The sequence below is a fragment of the Leopardus geoffroyi genome, chromosome C2 (genome assembly GCF_018350155.1).
Source record: "Leopardus geoffroyi isolate Oge1 chromosome C2, O.geoffroyi_Oge1_pat1.0, whole genome shotgun sequence".
NCBI lineage: Eukaryota > Metazoa > Chordata > Mammalia > Carnivora > Felidae > Leopardus > Leopardus geoffroyi.
This window is the reverse complement of record NC_059333.1, coordinates 6,037,539-6,055,076: the sequence shown is the minus strand read 5'-3', so window position 1 is coordinate 6,055,076 and position 17,538 is coordinate 6,037,539. Positions and strand designations below refer to the sequence as shown.

Here is a 17,538-nt window from a genome sequence, read left to right as displayed (position 1 = left end):
TTGGCTCTGAGTCCCCTGACAAGATTAAAATGCAGTGGGTGAGGGGCACCTGGGTGGCTCAGTCGGTTAAGCCAGTGACTTTGGCTCTGGTCACAATCTCACGGTTTGTGGGTTCGTGCCCCACGTTGGGCTCTGTGCTGACAGCTCGGAGCCTGCTTGGGATTCTGGGTCCCCATCTCTCTCCCTAACCAACCTTCCCCACCCCCCGCCCCGCCCCGCTCCTGCTTGCGCTCTGTCTCAAAAATAAATAAACCTTAAAAAAAATTTTAAAACACAGTGGGGGCGACTAGGCAGGTGCTGAGAGAGAACGGCATGAGAGCAAACAGTTCCACGTGGTGCTGCCATGTGGTGGGTGCCAGGTGGTGGTCTCTTCCAGAATTTTCCACGGGCTCTGAGAAGCCAAGTTCCTTTGTTCAGGCTGAGTGCTGGCTGGGTGTGGGCGTGGGAGGGCCAAAGAAACCTCTTAGCAGTTTTCCTACAAATGCTCCTCGGGAAAGTGCGGCCACATTCCAGAAGGTTTCACCCTCAGGACTACTTTTCTTTCACCGAAGAGTCTTCTTGTGGGTGTGGAGGTTCTTGGCCGGAGAAGGAACCGGCTCGGCCAGCCCCAGGCCCGTGCTGACGCCAGAGATCAACAAGGTTGTCCAGGCCGGCGTCCTCGGGCAGGAAGGGCCCCCAGCCTGGGTAAGAGGACCTTCAGCCCCCAAGGGCTTGGCTCTGTGGGACTGAGAGAGACAGAGAGAGTGAGTGAGAGAGAGAGAGAGAGAGAGGCCCAGAAGAGGAGCCAGGGCAGAGGGCCGAGGGGAAGGAGTGGTGGCCTCGGAGGCCGTGACCTTCTCAGGCCCCGCTGGGCGGCCTGGCTTGCTGTTTGGGGCTGGCTAATGATTAGCAGGGAAAATGTCACTCTGGGGCATGCACACCTTCCGGGAGCGAGGGGCCAGTGGCAGGCAGGGGCCACCTCTGTGTTTACAGCCCGGCCTGTGACGTGACAGGGCCATTTCAAGAGGAACTTCCTGCTAACCGGCAACCCGGGTGGAGATTCTCGGCGGCCACACAGGTTTGTTCCTGCGTTTGCGTGGAGGGAGGACGGAGGCCCAGATGCCTCTGGGATCAGAGAACCTTCTGTGACACCGGAAGAGGAGAACTTCCTGCCCGAGGTGAGCCAGCTCCAGCCAGCGGTGGGCGTCTGTCCAGCAGGTCCACAGGCACCTGTCTCGGGCCGAGGGGCGGGTCGCTTTCCCCGGGAAAGTGTCCCAGGACCAAACACACACTCTTTGTTTCCCAATTTCCACCCAGTTAAACATTAAGAAAGCAGGCTGTTCGGGGAGTTCAGGAATTCAAGATGACTTCTGATGGAGCGAGAGCCTCTGTCATAGCACGCTGCTGTCTGGGGGTGGCGAGAGCTGAGAGCCAGCTGGGATTTGGGGGGGTCAGGATTCCAGGGCTGGAAAGTCACCGTGGCCCCATGGGTCATTCCCCGCACTTGTAAATGCCGTTTCTCCTCCTGTGGGAAGGAGAGCCTCACGGAAGTCTCCGGAAGCCCTCACGGGGGCCTCATTCCTGCAGGCAGGACAGCCCCTCCGGATGTAGGGGTGCAGGACGTGGGCTTGTCAGAGTGCAGCCTTTATGTGTATTTAGGCACAGACGTTTGCAGCGAGCCCCTTGCGTGGATTTTGCTGTGACGAATTCTCACTCACCCTGACCAGCACCCAGCTTTCTTTTTGGGTCTTGGCTTCATGCTGGTGCCTGTAGCAAGAAGTGTGGCAGGCACCTTGGCAAAGCTCTTTCCAGGGACCCAGGAACGAGGGCTTGTGTGTGGGGGTAACTGAGTGAGATAATGAAACGAGGCAGTTTCCTTTCCTGGGATCAGTGCGGTGGCCCCTCACACACCGTCAGTGTGGTTTTTGCCTTGTCAGGGCAGTAAGGGAGTGGTTGGCGGTTAACTCCTGTTGAGTACAAATAAAAAAACCTTTTTTTAATGTTTATTTTTGAGAGAGAGACAGTGAGAGTGGGGGAGAGGCAGAGAGAGAGAGGGAGACACAGAACCGGAAACAGGCTCCAGGCTTGAGCTGTGAGCACTGAGCCCAACGCGGGGCTCGAACCCATGAGCCGTGAGATCGTGACCTGAGCCGAAGTCGGATGCTTCACGGACTGAGCCCCACAGGCGCACCAGTACAGTTTTTTTTTTTTTTTTTTAAGTTATTTAGTTTGAGAGAGAGAGAAAGCGCAAGTAGGGGAGGGACAGAGAGAGAAGGACAGAGAGAGAATCCCAAGCAGGCTCAGCTCTGTCAGTGCAGAGCCCGACATGGGCTGGAACCCATGAACCTGTGAGATCATGGCCGGAACTGAAGTCAGTTGCTCCACAGACTGAGCCACCCGGGTGTCCTGTGTTTGGTACAATTTAACAAGACTTAAGACTTTAAGAAGACTTTGCAGGTTTTCAACCAGAAGTAGGTACTTCAAGTCTTCCGTAACAAAATGAATGGGAAGTGAAATCTCCGGGGTCTGTCCAACTATCCCACAGAGATGTTAACTTGCAAATTACCTGGCAATAGGTCCTCATTTAATTAAAGCGAAGGGACAGCTCCTTTCTGCACACATCCTTCAAATACCGCCTGGCACAAATCCACTCCTGCAGCAATCCTGCCCCGGGGCTCCCTGGACCTCACTGGGCGCTCCTGCCCTGCCCGTCCCGGGGATTCTGCTGGGCTCTGGGGAAACAGAGTCACTGCTCTTACAGAGAAGAAGCCAGAACGGCGTGTGAGGGACGGAGGCCGAACAGAGGCTTTAGAAAACACAGCACTCAGACTCGGCCTGACTCAGCACGGCTATCGGTATTTCCTAATGGACCTTAAACTTCGGCTGCAATTTCAATAAACACTGGGTCCAAGCTTGGCATTTATGGCCTTCGGTGAGATGCGTAATCTTCTCTACAAGGGTTCGGTGTCTCCCGCATCCTCAGCTGGGGTGTAGCCTTCTAGACGACCGGTCTAGCCACCGACTTGTCAGAGCAGTGTGCATCGAACCTTGCAAATTAGTAAATGATTTATTGGCACTTCGTAATTGGGGACCTGGAGTCCGTCTGGGAGGGCTGGGGTTTCAGTCCGGCCTGGGTGGGGCTGCTGCACAGCTTGCCGCCCGGGCCTATTTGTGGAGCTCTGCGGGGTGTGTTTTAGACCCCGCGGGGGCCGGGGTCCCCACAGCGGCACAGACGCTGAACCTTGCGCTGTGCCGTGCACGCAAGTGGTTATGGTTTAGCACACATGCTGAGTTTTGCTTTCCCAACACATCAGAGAAACAGAGGGGTGGAAACCCGCATTCCTTCTCGTGAGCCCCGAATAGCCAGGATCACTGCTTCAGCGTGAAACGGGTTCCGCAGACGTGAGGTGTGGTGGTTACTTGTGCCTGCTTCACTTCCTGTGTTTGTGCTTTTGTGTTGCTGTGGGGTCGGCCTCTTTCGGCTGTAGAAAAGGAAAGGGGACGGGAGCCCTGGACAGGTGTCAGCCCATTACAAAATCCCACAGCCGTGGGGAGGGGGGGTCTCTGATGAAACCTGGTGCCCCACATTTCAGAGGGAGGGTCCCCCCCTACCCCTCTCCCCAGTTGATGGGGCTGTGACATCTGTGTGAACGCCAAAGCCAAAGTGAAAACCATCCCCTGGTTAGGGAGCGGTGCTCCACACGTGGTGGTGTTGAAGACTGTGAAAGAAAGAGACCCTTTGCTGAGCCAAGGGGCCATTGTTTTTGCGGGCAGTTCCCCACATGTTCAGTGGGTGATTTACCTTGCATGCTCCAGTGGGGCCACACGTTGCTGGTGACTGTGTTGCATGGGCCTACCACAGGGAAGAAGGGAAAAGTAAAAATAAAAAGAGAACATGTAGGGATGGAGGGGTGAGCAAGAGGTTTATCCAAGAACAAAGGGATTGGAAGGAAGGGCCCACAGGTGCACACAACAGGTTCCTCATGAGCTGCCTAGGGCTCAGTCTACCCTGACCTCTCTTAGCTCCGACCTCTCCCCTTCTCCCTCACCCTTGACTCCACCCCAACGCCAGTGCCTCTCAAACATGCCAGGCATGGTCCCACCCCGGGGCCTTTGCACCTGCTGCCCCTGTGCCTGGAAAGCTCCTTTGCAGATATCCACGTGGCTGTCACCTCACCTCCTTCACCGTTCACAGAACACCTTCTAGGGAGACTTTCTGTGACTTGCCTGTTTGTAATTACAGCCGGCCACCCCACGCACGCACACGACCCCTTGCAGACGTCCCCCTGTTCTCTCTCTATACATACCTTTTGGCACCTTCTAATAAGCTTATGTTCTATTCCGCCTGTTTTCCCTTTTGGTAACGTGAACTTGTTACGGGGAGGATTTTTTTTTTCCCCTCAGTGATTAAAACATCATGATTGAAATGAAAAGCAGCAAGCCCTCACCCCTACATCCTGGTGAGTCAGTCAGCAGTAAGGCTATACCGTCTGCCTTCCATAACTTATACCTGGACTGGGGAGCAAGATCGTTTAATGCAGGGATTCTCCAACTTGAGCCTGGGCCAGAATTGGTTCATTGTTTAATTGTTTGGACAGATTTGTGTGCTCGCCCCTGGAGCTTCTGATCCAGCAGGTTTGGGGTGAGGCTGGTGCCACCGACCGTCCATCCACGGACACCCATGAGCCGGTAGGGGCTCCGTGCACTCGGGATGCCAAACGCTCGTCAGTGACAGAGGGTTACCTGGCTGCTTTGTTTTCCCAGGGTGAAGAAGACGCGTGGTGATGGAGGGCAGGTGGAAAGGCATCTCGACCGTGCTGGTCATCCTGGCTGGGCTGGCAGGTAGGGGTCTCCTGAGCTTGGTGGAATGTTCCTGGGCATCCGCTGGAAGTGGGCAGGAGGGAACCCAGAGGAAGCTTCCTGGATACGTGGCTGCCGGAAGCTTCTTCCTTCTTCCTTTCTCACTGCTTCCTCTTTCCACAGAAGGGTCTCTTTCCTTGGGTGCCCTACCTGCTCTCTTGACTGAATTTCCTACCGGTCCTTCCACTGGGTCGTCTCTGCTGTGAGCGTTTGCCCTTCCATTCCTCCCTGTAAGTCATTGTCCTGTCCTCTGCCTGCTTTTCTCTTCTTCCATTTCTATCTGGCCTTCAAGGAAGGCCCAATTCAGACATCACCTCCTCCCTGAAGCCCTCCTGACCTTGCCGTTTTCTGGGTAATAATCCCAGCTCCCATTTACTGACAGGGGAAGGGCCCACCGCTGTTTCTCCCATCAGCTTCTCCTCGTCCTGGATCGCCCCCAGGGGGTCAGTCGAAAGGGACTCCAGGGGGTCCCAGGCCAGGGTCTCCCAATCACACTCTGCTTTGCAGGAGGTGGAGCTTGAGACTGCGGGGTCCTCGGGGTGACTGGAGTTGGTTCCCCCAGCTTTCTTTTGATTATGTCTTGCCTAGACTTCTGTGCTTCGGGTGTGTTTGTCTTGTTTCCTGACTAGGTTTCAAACTCCAGAGGGTAGCCATCCTGTATTTCTTGTGCAGTGATTTCAAGGCATTGTACTGAAGAATGACGAACATGTAGAAAAGCTCACAAGTCACAGAGGTACAGCTTGATGAATTTTCACAAACTGAACACCTTCGTGTATTAACAGCAAGACCAAGAACCTGCCGTGAATGCCTCCCTTTTGGTCATTCTGATACCCCTCCCCCCATATTCAATATTTATTGCAAAACGGAAAAGAATGAAATAATATAGGGACTCTCAGAGTGTGTTACAGGCAATAAGGACTCTTTTGTAAGTTTTGGTTTGGAGTATGTTGAGACATTAAGCCCAGGGGCCTAGGCTGTGGTGTTAATGCGTATTTGAGGGCAAAGATGTTCAGAAACCCCCGACTCATAGGGCGCAGCGTGAGGTGTTTAGTAGGCGCTTGATAAGCCCTGGTTTGTGGAAAGGAAAACACCAGCCCTGTCGCGTAGAGCTTGAGGACTTGTCCAGGGGCTGGCAAACCACGCTCAGCACTCATTTGAGGGATAAGGCTCCAACGTGGCTATTTCAGCCACGGTTGCAAAAATCTCTTCTGGCAGTTTAGCGGGGAGCTGATGTGCTGTGGGGTCTATGGTTTTTCTGGGACATTTTCCCTGAAGTTGTGTTTGGAACAAAGGGGACGCTTTGGTGGAGGCCTGGAGATGGCTGTTCCAGGAGGGGAGAGTGTTATGGGCTCATTCGAATGCCCCCTGGGGGATGGGGTCCGTCACTATGGACTGAGCACCTTGGGTACTTCATCTTGGAAAGTCTTGGGGTAGAGACACCTTTGTTTGTAGACTTTAAATAGCTGAGAGCAACCTCCATGCACACGCAAAGGGTTCCTGCCAGTCGTCTCCTCTCTATCTTGCCCCAGTGCAATGGATTATTTAGAACTCAACACCCTTATTTATTCACTCAGTGAATATTGACTGAGGGCCTGTTATGTGCCATTTAGTTGTAGGCATTGTGATGTGGCAATGAAAAAACCAGGCATAGTCCCTGCTAACAAAGCGCTTAGAGCCTTGCAGGGGAATTAGGCACTTATTGGTAGAAAAATCAATATAAAGTTGTCATTGTGACAATTGCCTCAAAGATTTGAAAGCCAAGACTGGCATGCCAGACTGATCACTGCCCATGCAAAGGCCCTGGGGCCAGAAAGAGTTGGCGAGTTTGATAAATTTAGGGTAGTCTGGTGGCTGGAAGGTGAAGTTTGGGGCCAAAGGAAGTTGATGGGAGACTAAGTGAAGTCTTAAGAGGATAATGTTAAGGGTTATCTGGTCTTTATCCAAAATGTACATGTTTAAAATATTTAAACTAAGTCTGAATGTGGAGGTGGGTGGTAGGGGTGTCTTGTCATGCTAGTGTGCTGGCTGCCGTGTGAACAGCAGTTCTGGGTGGTGGTGGCACAGCGGTGACACTCGAGCTTCCTGCCATCATCAGTGGAACTCTGCAGGTGCCTCAGGACCGCCCCCCCCCCCACTTGTTTCTCATTTCCCTTCTGACTGTCCTGACTCCCAGTTTCTCAGCTGCCTCACCAAAGCATTTCTCTGCTGCCAGATCCCCTGCATTTCCCTTTCTCCCTTTTGATTTTAATGGTCTGCTTCACCGTTTCTTTGCAGTGTTCAGTAAGAAGCAGGGGAAGGCGAGGGGTCTGCAGGTGCAGTGAGGGAGGCGGGAGGACAGTGGAAGGACAGAGGGGTCTGGCCTCCGACCTCCCATCAGGGAGACATCCAGCTGCTCCCCCAGGGAGCTGAGAAAAAAACCTTCGCAGAAAGCCGGTAGGATGCATGTTTGGGGTCCATTTATGGAGGGCCAGGAGGAGGCACGAAAGTGCTACTGTTGGGTGATTTCCGTTTTGCAGACAGGAGGATGCAGTGAGTGGACGAGATGTCTGGTCCCGGCTGGCAGCCAGTCAATCATTCACGGAGGTGCCTGGTGGAGTCGGATCCTGGCAGGAGAGGAAGCAGAGGGAGGGGGGCTGCCGATGTGGGAACTGGAGAGTGTGAGTGTGAATAAGAATCTTGCAAATGGACAGACTCCCGAGTTGGGTGACCACCACAGCTGGTGGCCCAGGGGAAGTGTCTGGGAGGTGGGGGGGGAGGGGGACACTGATCTTTCTTGTGGCTCTGCCCTGATTTGCCTGTTCGCTCTACAGAGTGAAAGGGGAACAGAGGGAAGAGGAGGATTTGTGTTTGGTGAAAGGCCTTACTGTCCATTTTCTCGTATTTGTTCTGTGCAGGGCAGGGTTACACAACCCGCAGCTGATAGGATTCAGGGAGAGGAAAGGGGCTCCAGGACCTCGCATTATCAGGGTACAGCTTCTGAGTCAGTAGGCAGGGCTGAAGGCGAGTTTACCTATGGCGGTAGCCAAGACCGCTGGGGACGTGCTGTCCGGGGAATGTAGTGCTGACGATTTGGAGCCTCCTGTTTAATTTATTAGAGGTCAGGTTCAAACTCCAGCAAGAGTTTCCATTTGTTCTTCCTCCCTCTCACCTCCCACCTGCAAAGTAAGGTATGTGACCTGCACACTTTCTTGGTCACAGGTGCAGTCTGGTGGCTCGGAGCAAACAGTGTTCCAGAGTGAAATAATCTCTCTACCTCGCACTAGGCAGTGAGGGAGCCATGGTTTCAGATGGGTCTGCGTGTTCTGTGGGAGGCACTTACATGGCGCTCCTGGCAGGGCGGGCTTGGGTCTCAGCCACCTTGGCGCTCCCCACACCTGAGCCACTGGGCTCTGTCCATTTAACTCCCACCGTTCTGCATCAGGAGTGGGGGGAGCGTGCTGTTGTCTCCCTGTGGAGCGGGGAGAGCTCGTCTCTTTCCTCGGGGTGTAGATTTGGTTGTTTCCTTCCTTCTGTCCTTCTGAAGGTGCAGTTCAGGGCTCGTGGAAAGAGCCAAGTCGGCGCAGAGGCCGTGACTTTCCCTGGGGGATCATTTTTGACTTCTCTTCCTCAGGCTTTTTTCTTTTTCTAAAATCCCAGATCAAAGGGATCCTTGGATTAGAGAGGCCTGCCCCGGGATAAGGGAGGATGGCCAATAGGAGTTGTTATTTAGAGTCCCACTTTCTCTCTTTTCCCACCATGCCCAGAGACAAAGGAAAGAATAACCATCATGTTTATCCAAACACAGGAATAGTCTTAGCTAATTGCGATCTTCCCTCAGTTCTGCCTCTTTGGAGCCTGTAGGTCTCTTTTCAGGACCCTTTTCTTGACCTTGACCCTGGCTGCCTTGCCCCCTGGTCCTGCTTGCCTCCGGGGCTGTGCAATGGTTCTTGCTCTCCCATTAACCTGTCCCTGCGGCAGACCGTGCATTCTGGGTACTCAGGTGATGCGTTAATGTGTCTGCCGTGTCCTGTCTTACAACTTGACCATATGAAGGTGGAAGGAGAGGTGGCTGCAATGATTTGGGGGCACTCAGGCTATATGGCAGGCTGCCTGGTGGACCCACAGGAATCCTACAGCTGCATAAGGTAGGAGGAACCCGTTGCAGTCTTACTGGTGTGGCGGGCAGGGCTGAGGAGAAACCACAGGGTCTGGTCTGCTTAGGGGTCTGTTTGCTATAAACTCTGAGTGAGATCAGAGGGGGAAAGAGTGGGCAAGAGTGGGAAGGTGTGAGTGTGGGTTCCAGCTCATCACTGTGATGGCAAGTCCTGGATATTGCTTACCTTCATTTATTTATTTAAAAAACCAGAAGTGAAAAGAGGGGCGTGAAGGATTTGGAAGACTACCCTTTGCCGTGCAAGTTCTATGTCGACTTATTATTATTATTATTTTATTAACTTGTTTTATTTTTTATTTTTTAAATTTACATCCAAATTAGTTGGCATAGAGTGCAACAATGATTTCAGGAGTAGATTCCTTAATGCCCCTCCCCCATTTAGCCCATCTCCCCTCCCACAACCCCTCTGGTACCCTCAGTTTGTTCTCCATATTTGTGAGTCTCTTCTGTTTTGTCCCCCTCCTTGTTTTTATATTATTTTTGTTTCCCTTCCCTTATGTTCATCTGTTTTGTCCTCATATGAGTGAAGTCCTATGATTTTTGTCTTTCTTTGACTAATTTCACTTAGCATAATACCCTCCAGTTCCATCCACGTAGTTGCAAATGGCAAGATTTCATTCTTTTTGATTGCCAAGTAATACTCCATCATATATATATACCACATCTCCTTTATCCATTCATCCATTGATGGACATTTGGGCTCTTTCCATACTTTGGCTTTTGTCAATAGCACTGCTATAAACATGGGGGTGCATGTGTGCCTTCGAAACAGCACACCTGTATCGCTTGGATAAATGCCTAGTAGTGCAATTGCTGGGTCATAGGGTAGTTCTATTTTTAGTTTTTTGAGAAACCTCCATACTGTTTTCCAGAGTGGCTGTACCAGCTTGCATTCCCACCAGCAGTGCAAAAGAGATCCTCTTTCTCCACATCCTCGCCAACATCTGTTGTTGCCTGAGTTGTTAATGTTAGCTATTCTGACAGGTATAAGGTGGTATCTCATTGTGGTTTTGATTGGTATTTCCCTGATGATGAGTGATGTTGAGCATTTTTTCATGTGTCAGTTGGCCATCTGGATGTCTTCTTTGGAGAAGTGTCTATTCATGTCTTTTGCCCATTTTTTCACTGGATTGTTTTTTGGGTGTTGAGTTTGAGAAGTTCTTTATAGATTTTGGATACTAACCCTTTATCTGATATGTACTCTGCAAATATCTTCACCCATTCTGTCGGTTGCCTTTTAGTTTTGCGGATTGTTTCCTTCGCTGTGCAGAAGCTTTTTATTTTGATGAGGTCCCAGTAGTTCATTTTTCCTTTTGTTTCCCTTGCGTCCGGATACGTGTTGAGTAAGAAGTTGCTGCGACCAAGATCAAGCAGGTTTTTGCCTGCTTTCTCCTCGAGGATTTTGATGGCTTCTTGTCTTACATTGAGGTCTTTCATCCATTTTGAGTTAATTTTTGTGTCTGGTGTAAGAAAGTGGTCCAGGTTCATTCTTCTGCATGTCGCTGTCCAGTTTTCTCAGCACCACTTGCTGAAGAGACTGTCTTTATTCCATGGGATATTTTTTCCTGCTTTGTCAAAGATGAGTTGGTCATACGTTTGTGGGACCATTTCTGGGTTCTCTATTCTGTTCCATTGATCTGAGTGTCTGTTCTTGTGCCAGTACCATCCTGTCTTGATGATTACAGCTTTTTAGTATAGCTTGAAGTCTGGGATTGTGATGCCTCCTGCTTTGTTTTTCTTTTTCAAGATCGCTTTGGCTATTCGGGTTCTTTTGTGGTTCCATACAAATTTTAGGATTATTTGTTCTAGTTCTGTGAAGAATGCTGGTGTTACTTTGATAGGGATTGCGTCGAATATATAGATTGCTTTGGGTAGTATCGACATTTTAACAATATTTGTTCTTCCTATCCAGGAGCATGGAATCTTTTTCCATTTCTTTATATCTTCTTCAATTTCTTTCATAAGCTTTCTATAGTTTTCAGTGTATAGATTTTTCACCTCTTTGGTTAGATTCATTCCCAGGTATTTTGTTTTTTTGTGCAACTGTAAATGGGATCGATTCCTTGATTTCTCTTTCTGTCGCTTCATTGTTGGTGTATAAGAATGCAACCGATTTCCGTGCATTGATTTTATATCCTGCAACTTTGCTGAATTCATGAATCAATTCTAGCAGTTTTTCGGTGGAATCTTTTGGGTTTCCATATACAGTATCACGTCATCTGCGAAGAGTGAAAGTTTGACTTCCTCCTTGACTATTTGGTTGCCTTTTATTTCTTTGTGTTGTCTGATTGCAGAGGCTAAGACTTCCAAAACTACGCTGAATAGCAGTGGTGATAGTGGACATGCCTGTCTTGTTCCTGACCTTAGGGGGAAAGCTCTCAGTTTTTCCCCATTGAGGATGATATTAGCGTTGGGTCATTCATATATGGCTTTTATGATCTCGAGGTATGCTCCTTCTATCCCTACTTTCTTGAGGGTTTTTATCAAGAATGGATGCTGTATTTTGTCAAATGCTTTCTCTGCATGTATTGAGAGGATCATATGGTTCTTGTCCTTTCTTTTATTGATGTGATGAATCACGTTAATTGTTTTGCGGATATTGAACCAACCCTGCATCCCAGGTATAAATCCCGCTTGGTCGTGGTGAATAATTTTTTTAATGTATTGTTGGATCCAGTTGGCTAATATCTTGTTGAGGATTTTCGCATCCATGTTCATCAGGGAAATTGGTCTATAGTTGTCCTTTTTAGTGGGGTCTCTGTCTGGTTTTGGAATCAAGGTAATGCTGACTTCATAGAAAGAGTTTGGAAGTTTTCCTTCCATTTCTATTTTTTGGAACAGCTTCAAGAGAATAGGTGTTAACTCTTCCTTAAATGTTTGGTAGAATTCCCCTGGAAAGCCATCTGGCCCTGGACTCCTGTTTTTTGGCATATTTTTGATTACTAATTCGATTTCCTTACTGGTTATGGGTCTGTTCAAATTTTCTATTTCTTCCTGTTTCAGTTTTGGTAGTATATATGTTTCTAGGAATTTGTCCATTTCTTCCAGATTACCATTTTATTGGCATATACCTGCTCATAATCTTGTCTTCATATTGTTTTTATTTCTGTTGTGTTGGTTGTGATCTTTCCTCTTTCATTCTTGATTTTATTTATTTGGGTCCTTTCCTTTTTCTTTGGATCAAACTAGCTAGTGGTTTATCAATTTTGCCAATTCTTTCAAAGAACCAGCTTCTGGTTTCATTGATCTGTTCTACTGTTTTTTTTTTTTTTTTTTTGAGAGCATTAATTTCTGCTCTAATCTTTATTATTTCCTGTCTTCTGCTGGTTTTGGGTTTTATTTGCTGTTCTTTTTCCAGCTCCTTAAGGTGTAAGGTTAGGTTGTGTATCTGAGATCTTTCTTCCTTCTTTAGGAAGGACTGGATTGCTGTATACTTTCCTCTTATGACTGCCTTTGCTGCGTCCCAGAGGTTTTGGGTTGTGGTTGTATCATTTTCATTGACTTGCATTCATTGACATCCATATACTTTTTAATTTCCTCTTTAACTGCTTGGCTAGCCCATTCATTCTTTAGTAGGATGTTCTTCAGTCTCCAACTATTTGTTACTTTTCCAAATTTTTTCCTGTGGTTGATTTCAAATTTCATAGCATTGTGGTCTGAAAATATGCATGGTGTTAACTTGATCTTTTTGTACTTACTTAGGGCTGATTTGTGTCCCAGTATATGGTCTATTCTGGAGAACGTTCCATATGCACTGGAGAAGAATGTATATTCTGCTGCTTTAGGATGAAATGTTCTGAATATATCTGTTAAGTCCCTCTGGTCCAGTGTGTCCTTCAAAGCTGTTTCTTCCTTGTTGATTTTTTGATGAGATGATCTGTCCATTGTTGTGAGTGGGGTGTTGAAGTCTCCTACTATGATGGTATTACTATCGATGAGTTTCTTTATGTTTGTGATTAATTGATTTATATATTTGGGTGCTGTCACATTGGTGCATAAATGTTTACAATTGTTAGGTCTTCTTGGTGAATAGACCCCTTGATTATGATATAATGCCCTTCTGCATCTCTTGATACAGTCTTTATTTTAAATTCTAGATTGTCTGCTATAAGTATGGTTACTCTGGCTTTCTTTTGTTGACCATTAGCATGATAGATGGTTCTCCATCCCCTTACTTTCAATCTGAAGGTGTCTTCACTGGGTCTCTTGTAAACAGCATATAGATAGATCTTGTTTTCTTATCCATTCTGTTACCCTATGTCTTTTGATTGGAGCATTGAGTCCATTGATGTTTAGAGTGAGTACTGAAAGATATGAATTTATTGCCATTATCATGCTTGTAGAGTTGGAGTTTCTGGTGTTTTCTCTGGTCCTTTCTAATTTTTGTTGCTTTTGAGATATATCTATATCTATATCTATATCTATATCTATATCTATATCTATATATATCTATATATATATCTATATATATATATATAGATAGATAGATAGATAGATATGTATATTTTCATCTTTTCTCCCCTCAGAAAGTCCCCCTTAAAATTTCTTTCAGGGCTGGTTTAGTGGTCACAAATTCCTTTAATTTTTGTTTGTCTGGGAAACTTTTTATCTCTCCTTCTACTTTGAATGACAGCCTTGATGGATAAAGAATTCTTGGCTGCCTATTTTTCTGATTCAGCACACTGAATATATCCCACCACTCCTTTCTGGCATGCCAAGTTTCTGTGGGTAGGTCTGCTGCAAACCTGATCTGTCTTCCCTTGTAGGTTAGGGACTTCTTTTCCCTTGCTGCTTTCATGATTCTCTCCTTGCCTGAGTATTTTGTGAATTTGACTATGATATGCCTTGTTGATGGTTGGTGTTTGTTGAATCTAATGGGGGTCCTCTGTGCTTCCTGGATTTTGATGTCTGTGTCTTTCCCCAGGTTAGCAAAGTTTTTCGCTATGATTTGCTCACATAACCCTTCTACCCCTATTTCTCTCCCTTCCTCTTCTGGGACCCCTATTATTCTCATGTTGTTCCTTTTTCATGAGTACTGATTTCTCTAATTCTTAAATCGTGCTCTTTTGCCTTAATCTCCCTCTTTTTCTCAGCTTCGTTATTCTCTATAAGTTTGTCCTCCATATCGCTGATTCTCTGTTCTGCCTCGTCCATCCTTTCCGCCGCTGCATCCATCCGTGATTGCAGCTCAGTTATAGCCTTTTTCATTTCATTCTGACTAGTTTTTACTTCTTTTATCTCTGCAGAAAGGGATTCTAATCTATTTTCGACTCCAGCTAGTATTCTTATTATCATGATTCTAAATTCTGGTTCAGACATCTTGCTTTTATCTGTGTTGGTTAAATCCCTGGCTGTCGTTTCTTCGTGCTCTTTCTTTTGGGGTGAATTCCTTTGTTTTGTCATTTTGAAGGGAGAAAAGGAATTAATGAGGTAGAAAAATTGAAGTTAAAAAAATTAAAGTTAAAACAATATTAAAATGAAACACACAGACACAAACACACACAGAAATTGAATAGATGATGCTATATCCTAGGTGTGTTTTGGTCTGGATGTTGAAAGTGGTTTGACAGATTAGAGAAAAAAAGGGGGAGGGGCAGAAGAAAAAAAAGGAAATCGTTTGAGAATTTGAAAAAATGAATACACTGAAGTGGACTAAAATGAGATGATGGGGGTAAAATAGAATTGGAAAAAATTTACACAAAAGTAAAGAATATAGTAGGAAAAAATTAAAGAAAAATATTTTAAATAAACATTGAAAATAATGAATTTTTTCTTTTTCTGTTTTCAAGAAAAAGAAAAGGAATGAAAAAGAGAAATAAGAGAAAAAAAGAACTCGCTGGAAAATTTGAAAAAGTGAATACACTGTAGTAGACTAAAATGAAATGATGGAAGTAAAATAGAATTCAAAACAGTTTACATAAAAGCAAAAAATATAGTAGAAAAATTAAATAAAAATATGTTCATAGAAATTGAAAGTAAAAATGAATTTTTTCACTTTCTGCATTCAAGAAAAAGGAAAGAAACGAAAAAGAGGAAAAAGAAAAAAGAAAACAAGGAAATTGTTTGAAAATTTGAAAAGGTGAATACACTGAAGTAGACTAAAATGGAATGATGGAAGTAAGATAGAATTTGAAAAAATTTACACAAAAGTAAAAAATATAGTAAAACAATTAAAGAAAAATATTTTTAGTAAAAATTGAAAATAAAAATGAAGTTTTTCTTTCTCTATTCAAGAAAAAGAATAGTGTAAAAGAAAAGAAAAGAAAAGAAAAAAGAAGAAAATTGAATAGATAGACCTGCTAACAGATTGAAATAGGACTGAAATTACTTCATTTTCCCCTAGAAGTCAGACTACGTAGTGCTTTATAGCCCATAAACTAAGTAGGCGGAGAGACTTGTGTTCTTGAAGAGCGAGGTTGGCCCAGTTGGGCAGGGCTCCGTGCAACAGCTCTGCTCTCCACTAGATGGCGCTGCTCAGCTCACTGGGGTGGAGTGTTGCGGGGCTCGTAGGTGCGTATGCGCCTGCGCGGCCGTGGTAAAAATGGCGCCAGCCAACTACCCGGTCTGTTCTCCCCATCAGCAATCGCGCACCCGTCCTCTGGCTTCAGCTCTGGTCCACTCCCCGCTTTTTCACTCTCCGTGACCAGGCCCCAGGCAGCAACTCTCTCCTGAGTTCTGTCCCAGATGCGGCTGTTTTCCCCGGCCCCTTACTTCCGAAGGACCCCGGCTTTGACCCGCTCCGCCCGTCTGCGGGAGGGTCTCACCGAGCCATGGCCGAGCGAGACACAGCCGAATGTCGGCTGCAGCCAGGAATGCCCGCTGGACCCTGCTGTTGCCGGTGCCCCGAGACTGCGGCCAGGTGCCAGCCCGTCCTAGAAAACGTTTGCGAGACGGCATAGCCGCAGCGTTTCAGGGATTGTGGAAAATCACAACACGCGTCTGGCACCAGGCTTCACCCTAAAGACCTTGCCCCAGCACCAGCGAATTTGGCCGCCTTCTGGGGTCTGCTGGGACCAGGTGGCTTCAACGGTCTCCACCAAATGTCCTTCCAGTAGTGGAACCGCTTTTCCCCGTGTGGCCCGAGAATCTCCCGGACTCCACTCTGCTCCTGGGGATTCGCCCTTCCCACCCGAGCACCGCCAGGTAGGGAGCTGCGGGGTTGCAGCCTTTGCGCTCCCCTTGTTTACAGTCTTAATGGAATTTAAACCCTCTCCTTTCTCCTTTTTTAGTTTAGTCCCTGTGGCCGTTTCCAATTTTCCTCTTTCTCTCCAGTTGCTTTTGGGGAGGGGTGCTTTTGCCGTATTCTCTGCCCCCCTCCCCCTCCCAGTCTCTGTCCTCTCCCTGCCTGCAAAGGCGGCTTCCTGCCCGCTGCCGGCTTCTCTCTCCCCACGTTCACTTCTCCGGGCCACGTACCTGCTGAGGTCTGTGGTTCAGGTTGTGCAGATTGTTGTATTAATCCTCCAGTCAGTTTTCTAGGTGTGTAGGATGGTCTAGTGTTGGTCTGGCTGTATTTCATGGATGCGACACACAAAAAACTTCCATGCTGTTCCGCCATCTAGGCTCTTCTCCTGATGGTTATATTTCAATGCAAGGGTTCCCAGCCCTCCTCTTCCTCGTCCTGGTCCTCGGGGGGGGGCACAGGCTGCTCACCCTCCTCATCCTCCCTCCTCCCCTTCCTCAGGCCGGCTGCGGGCTGCCGTCCTCCCTATATCGAATTATTATTACAAACATGGGAAGCTCTTAAAAACCCTGGCTGCCAGTTGGCTCCTCTAAGGCGATTAGAACATCTGTCCTAAATGGACAAAAGATTTTTCTTGAGTTCTTCCAGTGCCGGACATGCTTCATCCCCTGTTATCGTGATTCCTTTCATGTGAGCTGGAGAGCCCTTGAGGTCCACTGTGTGGAAGACCAGTTAGAAATTGTCACTCCAGGGTCACCGGGGTGGCTCAGTTGGTTAAGCATCTGACTCTTGATTTTGGCTCAGGTCATGATCTCAGGTTCATGAGATCGAGCCCCGCATCGGGCTCTGCGCTGATAGGACGGAGCCTGCTTGGGATTGTCTGTCTCCTTCTCTCTCTGCCCTTCTCCCACTCGCATTTACTCTCTCTCTGCCTCTCGAAATAAATACATGAACTTAAAAAAGAAAAACAAGTTGTCACTCCAGGTAAAACCGGCATTATGGTGCATCTGGGGACCCAAGGGTTGAATGTTGTCAAAGTGTGAAAGAAACAATTCTACTTAAATCTACACCACTCTTGGCTTGTCTTACAAAATCAACACATTCCTTCTTGCAGGTTATATGCTCATGAATGTTTACTGAGTGTTTGAGGGTCACGTTTAGGGCTTGACATGGACTGTCATATTTGGTTTTTGAAACAATCCACTGTGGTGCCAGGGCCCTTGTTCTGTGGCTGAGGCGAGTGGGACATGGAGAAGTTGAGATAATTTGCCCCGTGAGCCAGGAGCCCCACCTGACAGTCCATGGGCTTCCGCTTTTGAGCCACCTGCCTGTCTGCTGGAGTTTTGAACCCAACACTAGATATGGT

The 17,538-nt window shown here is 47.5% G+C and overlaps 1 protein-coding gene across 6 annotated transcripts in view; it reads left to right on the top strand.

Moving 5' to 3' along the window:
- The first annotated feature begins 509 nt into the window (after positions 1 to 509).
- The window catches only part of IGSF5 (immunoglobulin superfamily member 5), an 89,718-nt gene continuing 72,689 nt past the window's right edge, over positions 510 to 17,538 (top strand). For 3 of the 6 annotated variants that reach the window (XR_006718200.1, XR_006718199.1, XM_045501334.1), the window contains exons 1-2: positions 724 to 1,157; positions 4,744 to 4,821. Coding sequence is in view for 4 of the 6 variants with exons in the window: in XM_045501334.1 (XP_045357290.1) it covers positions 4,764 to 4,821 (58 nt within the window). In the remaining 2 variants the exon portion in view is untranslated. Of the gene's footprint in view, positions 685 to 723; positions 1,158 to 4,743; positions 4,822 to 17,538 lie in introns of those variants that run through there. The other 3 variants (XM_045501332.1, XM_045501330.1, XM_045501333.1) reach the window with 3 other exon arrangements.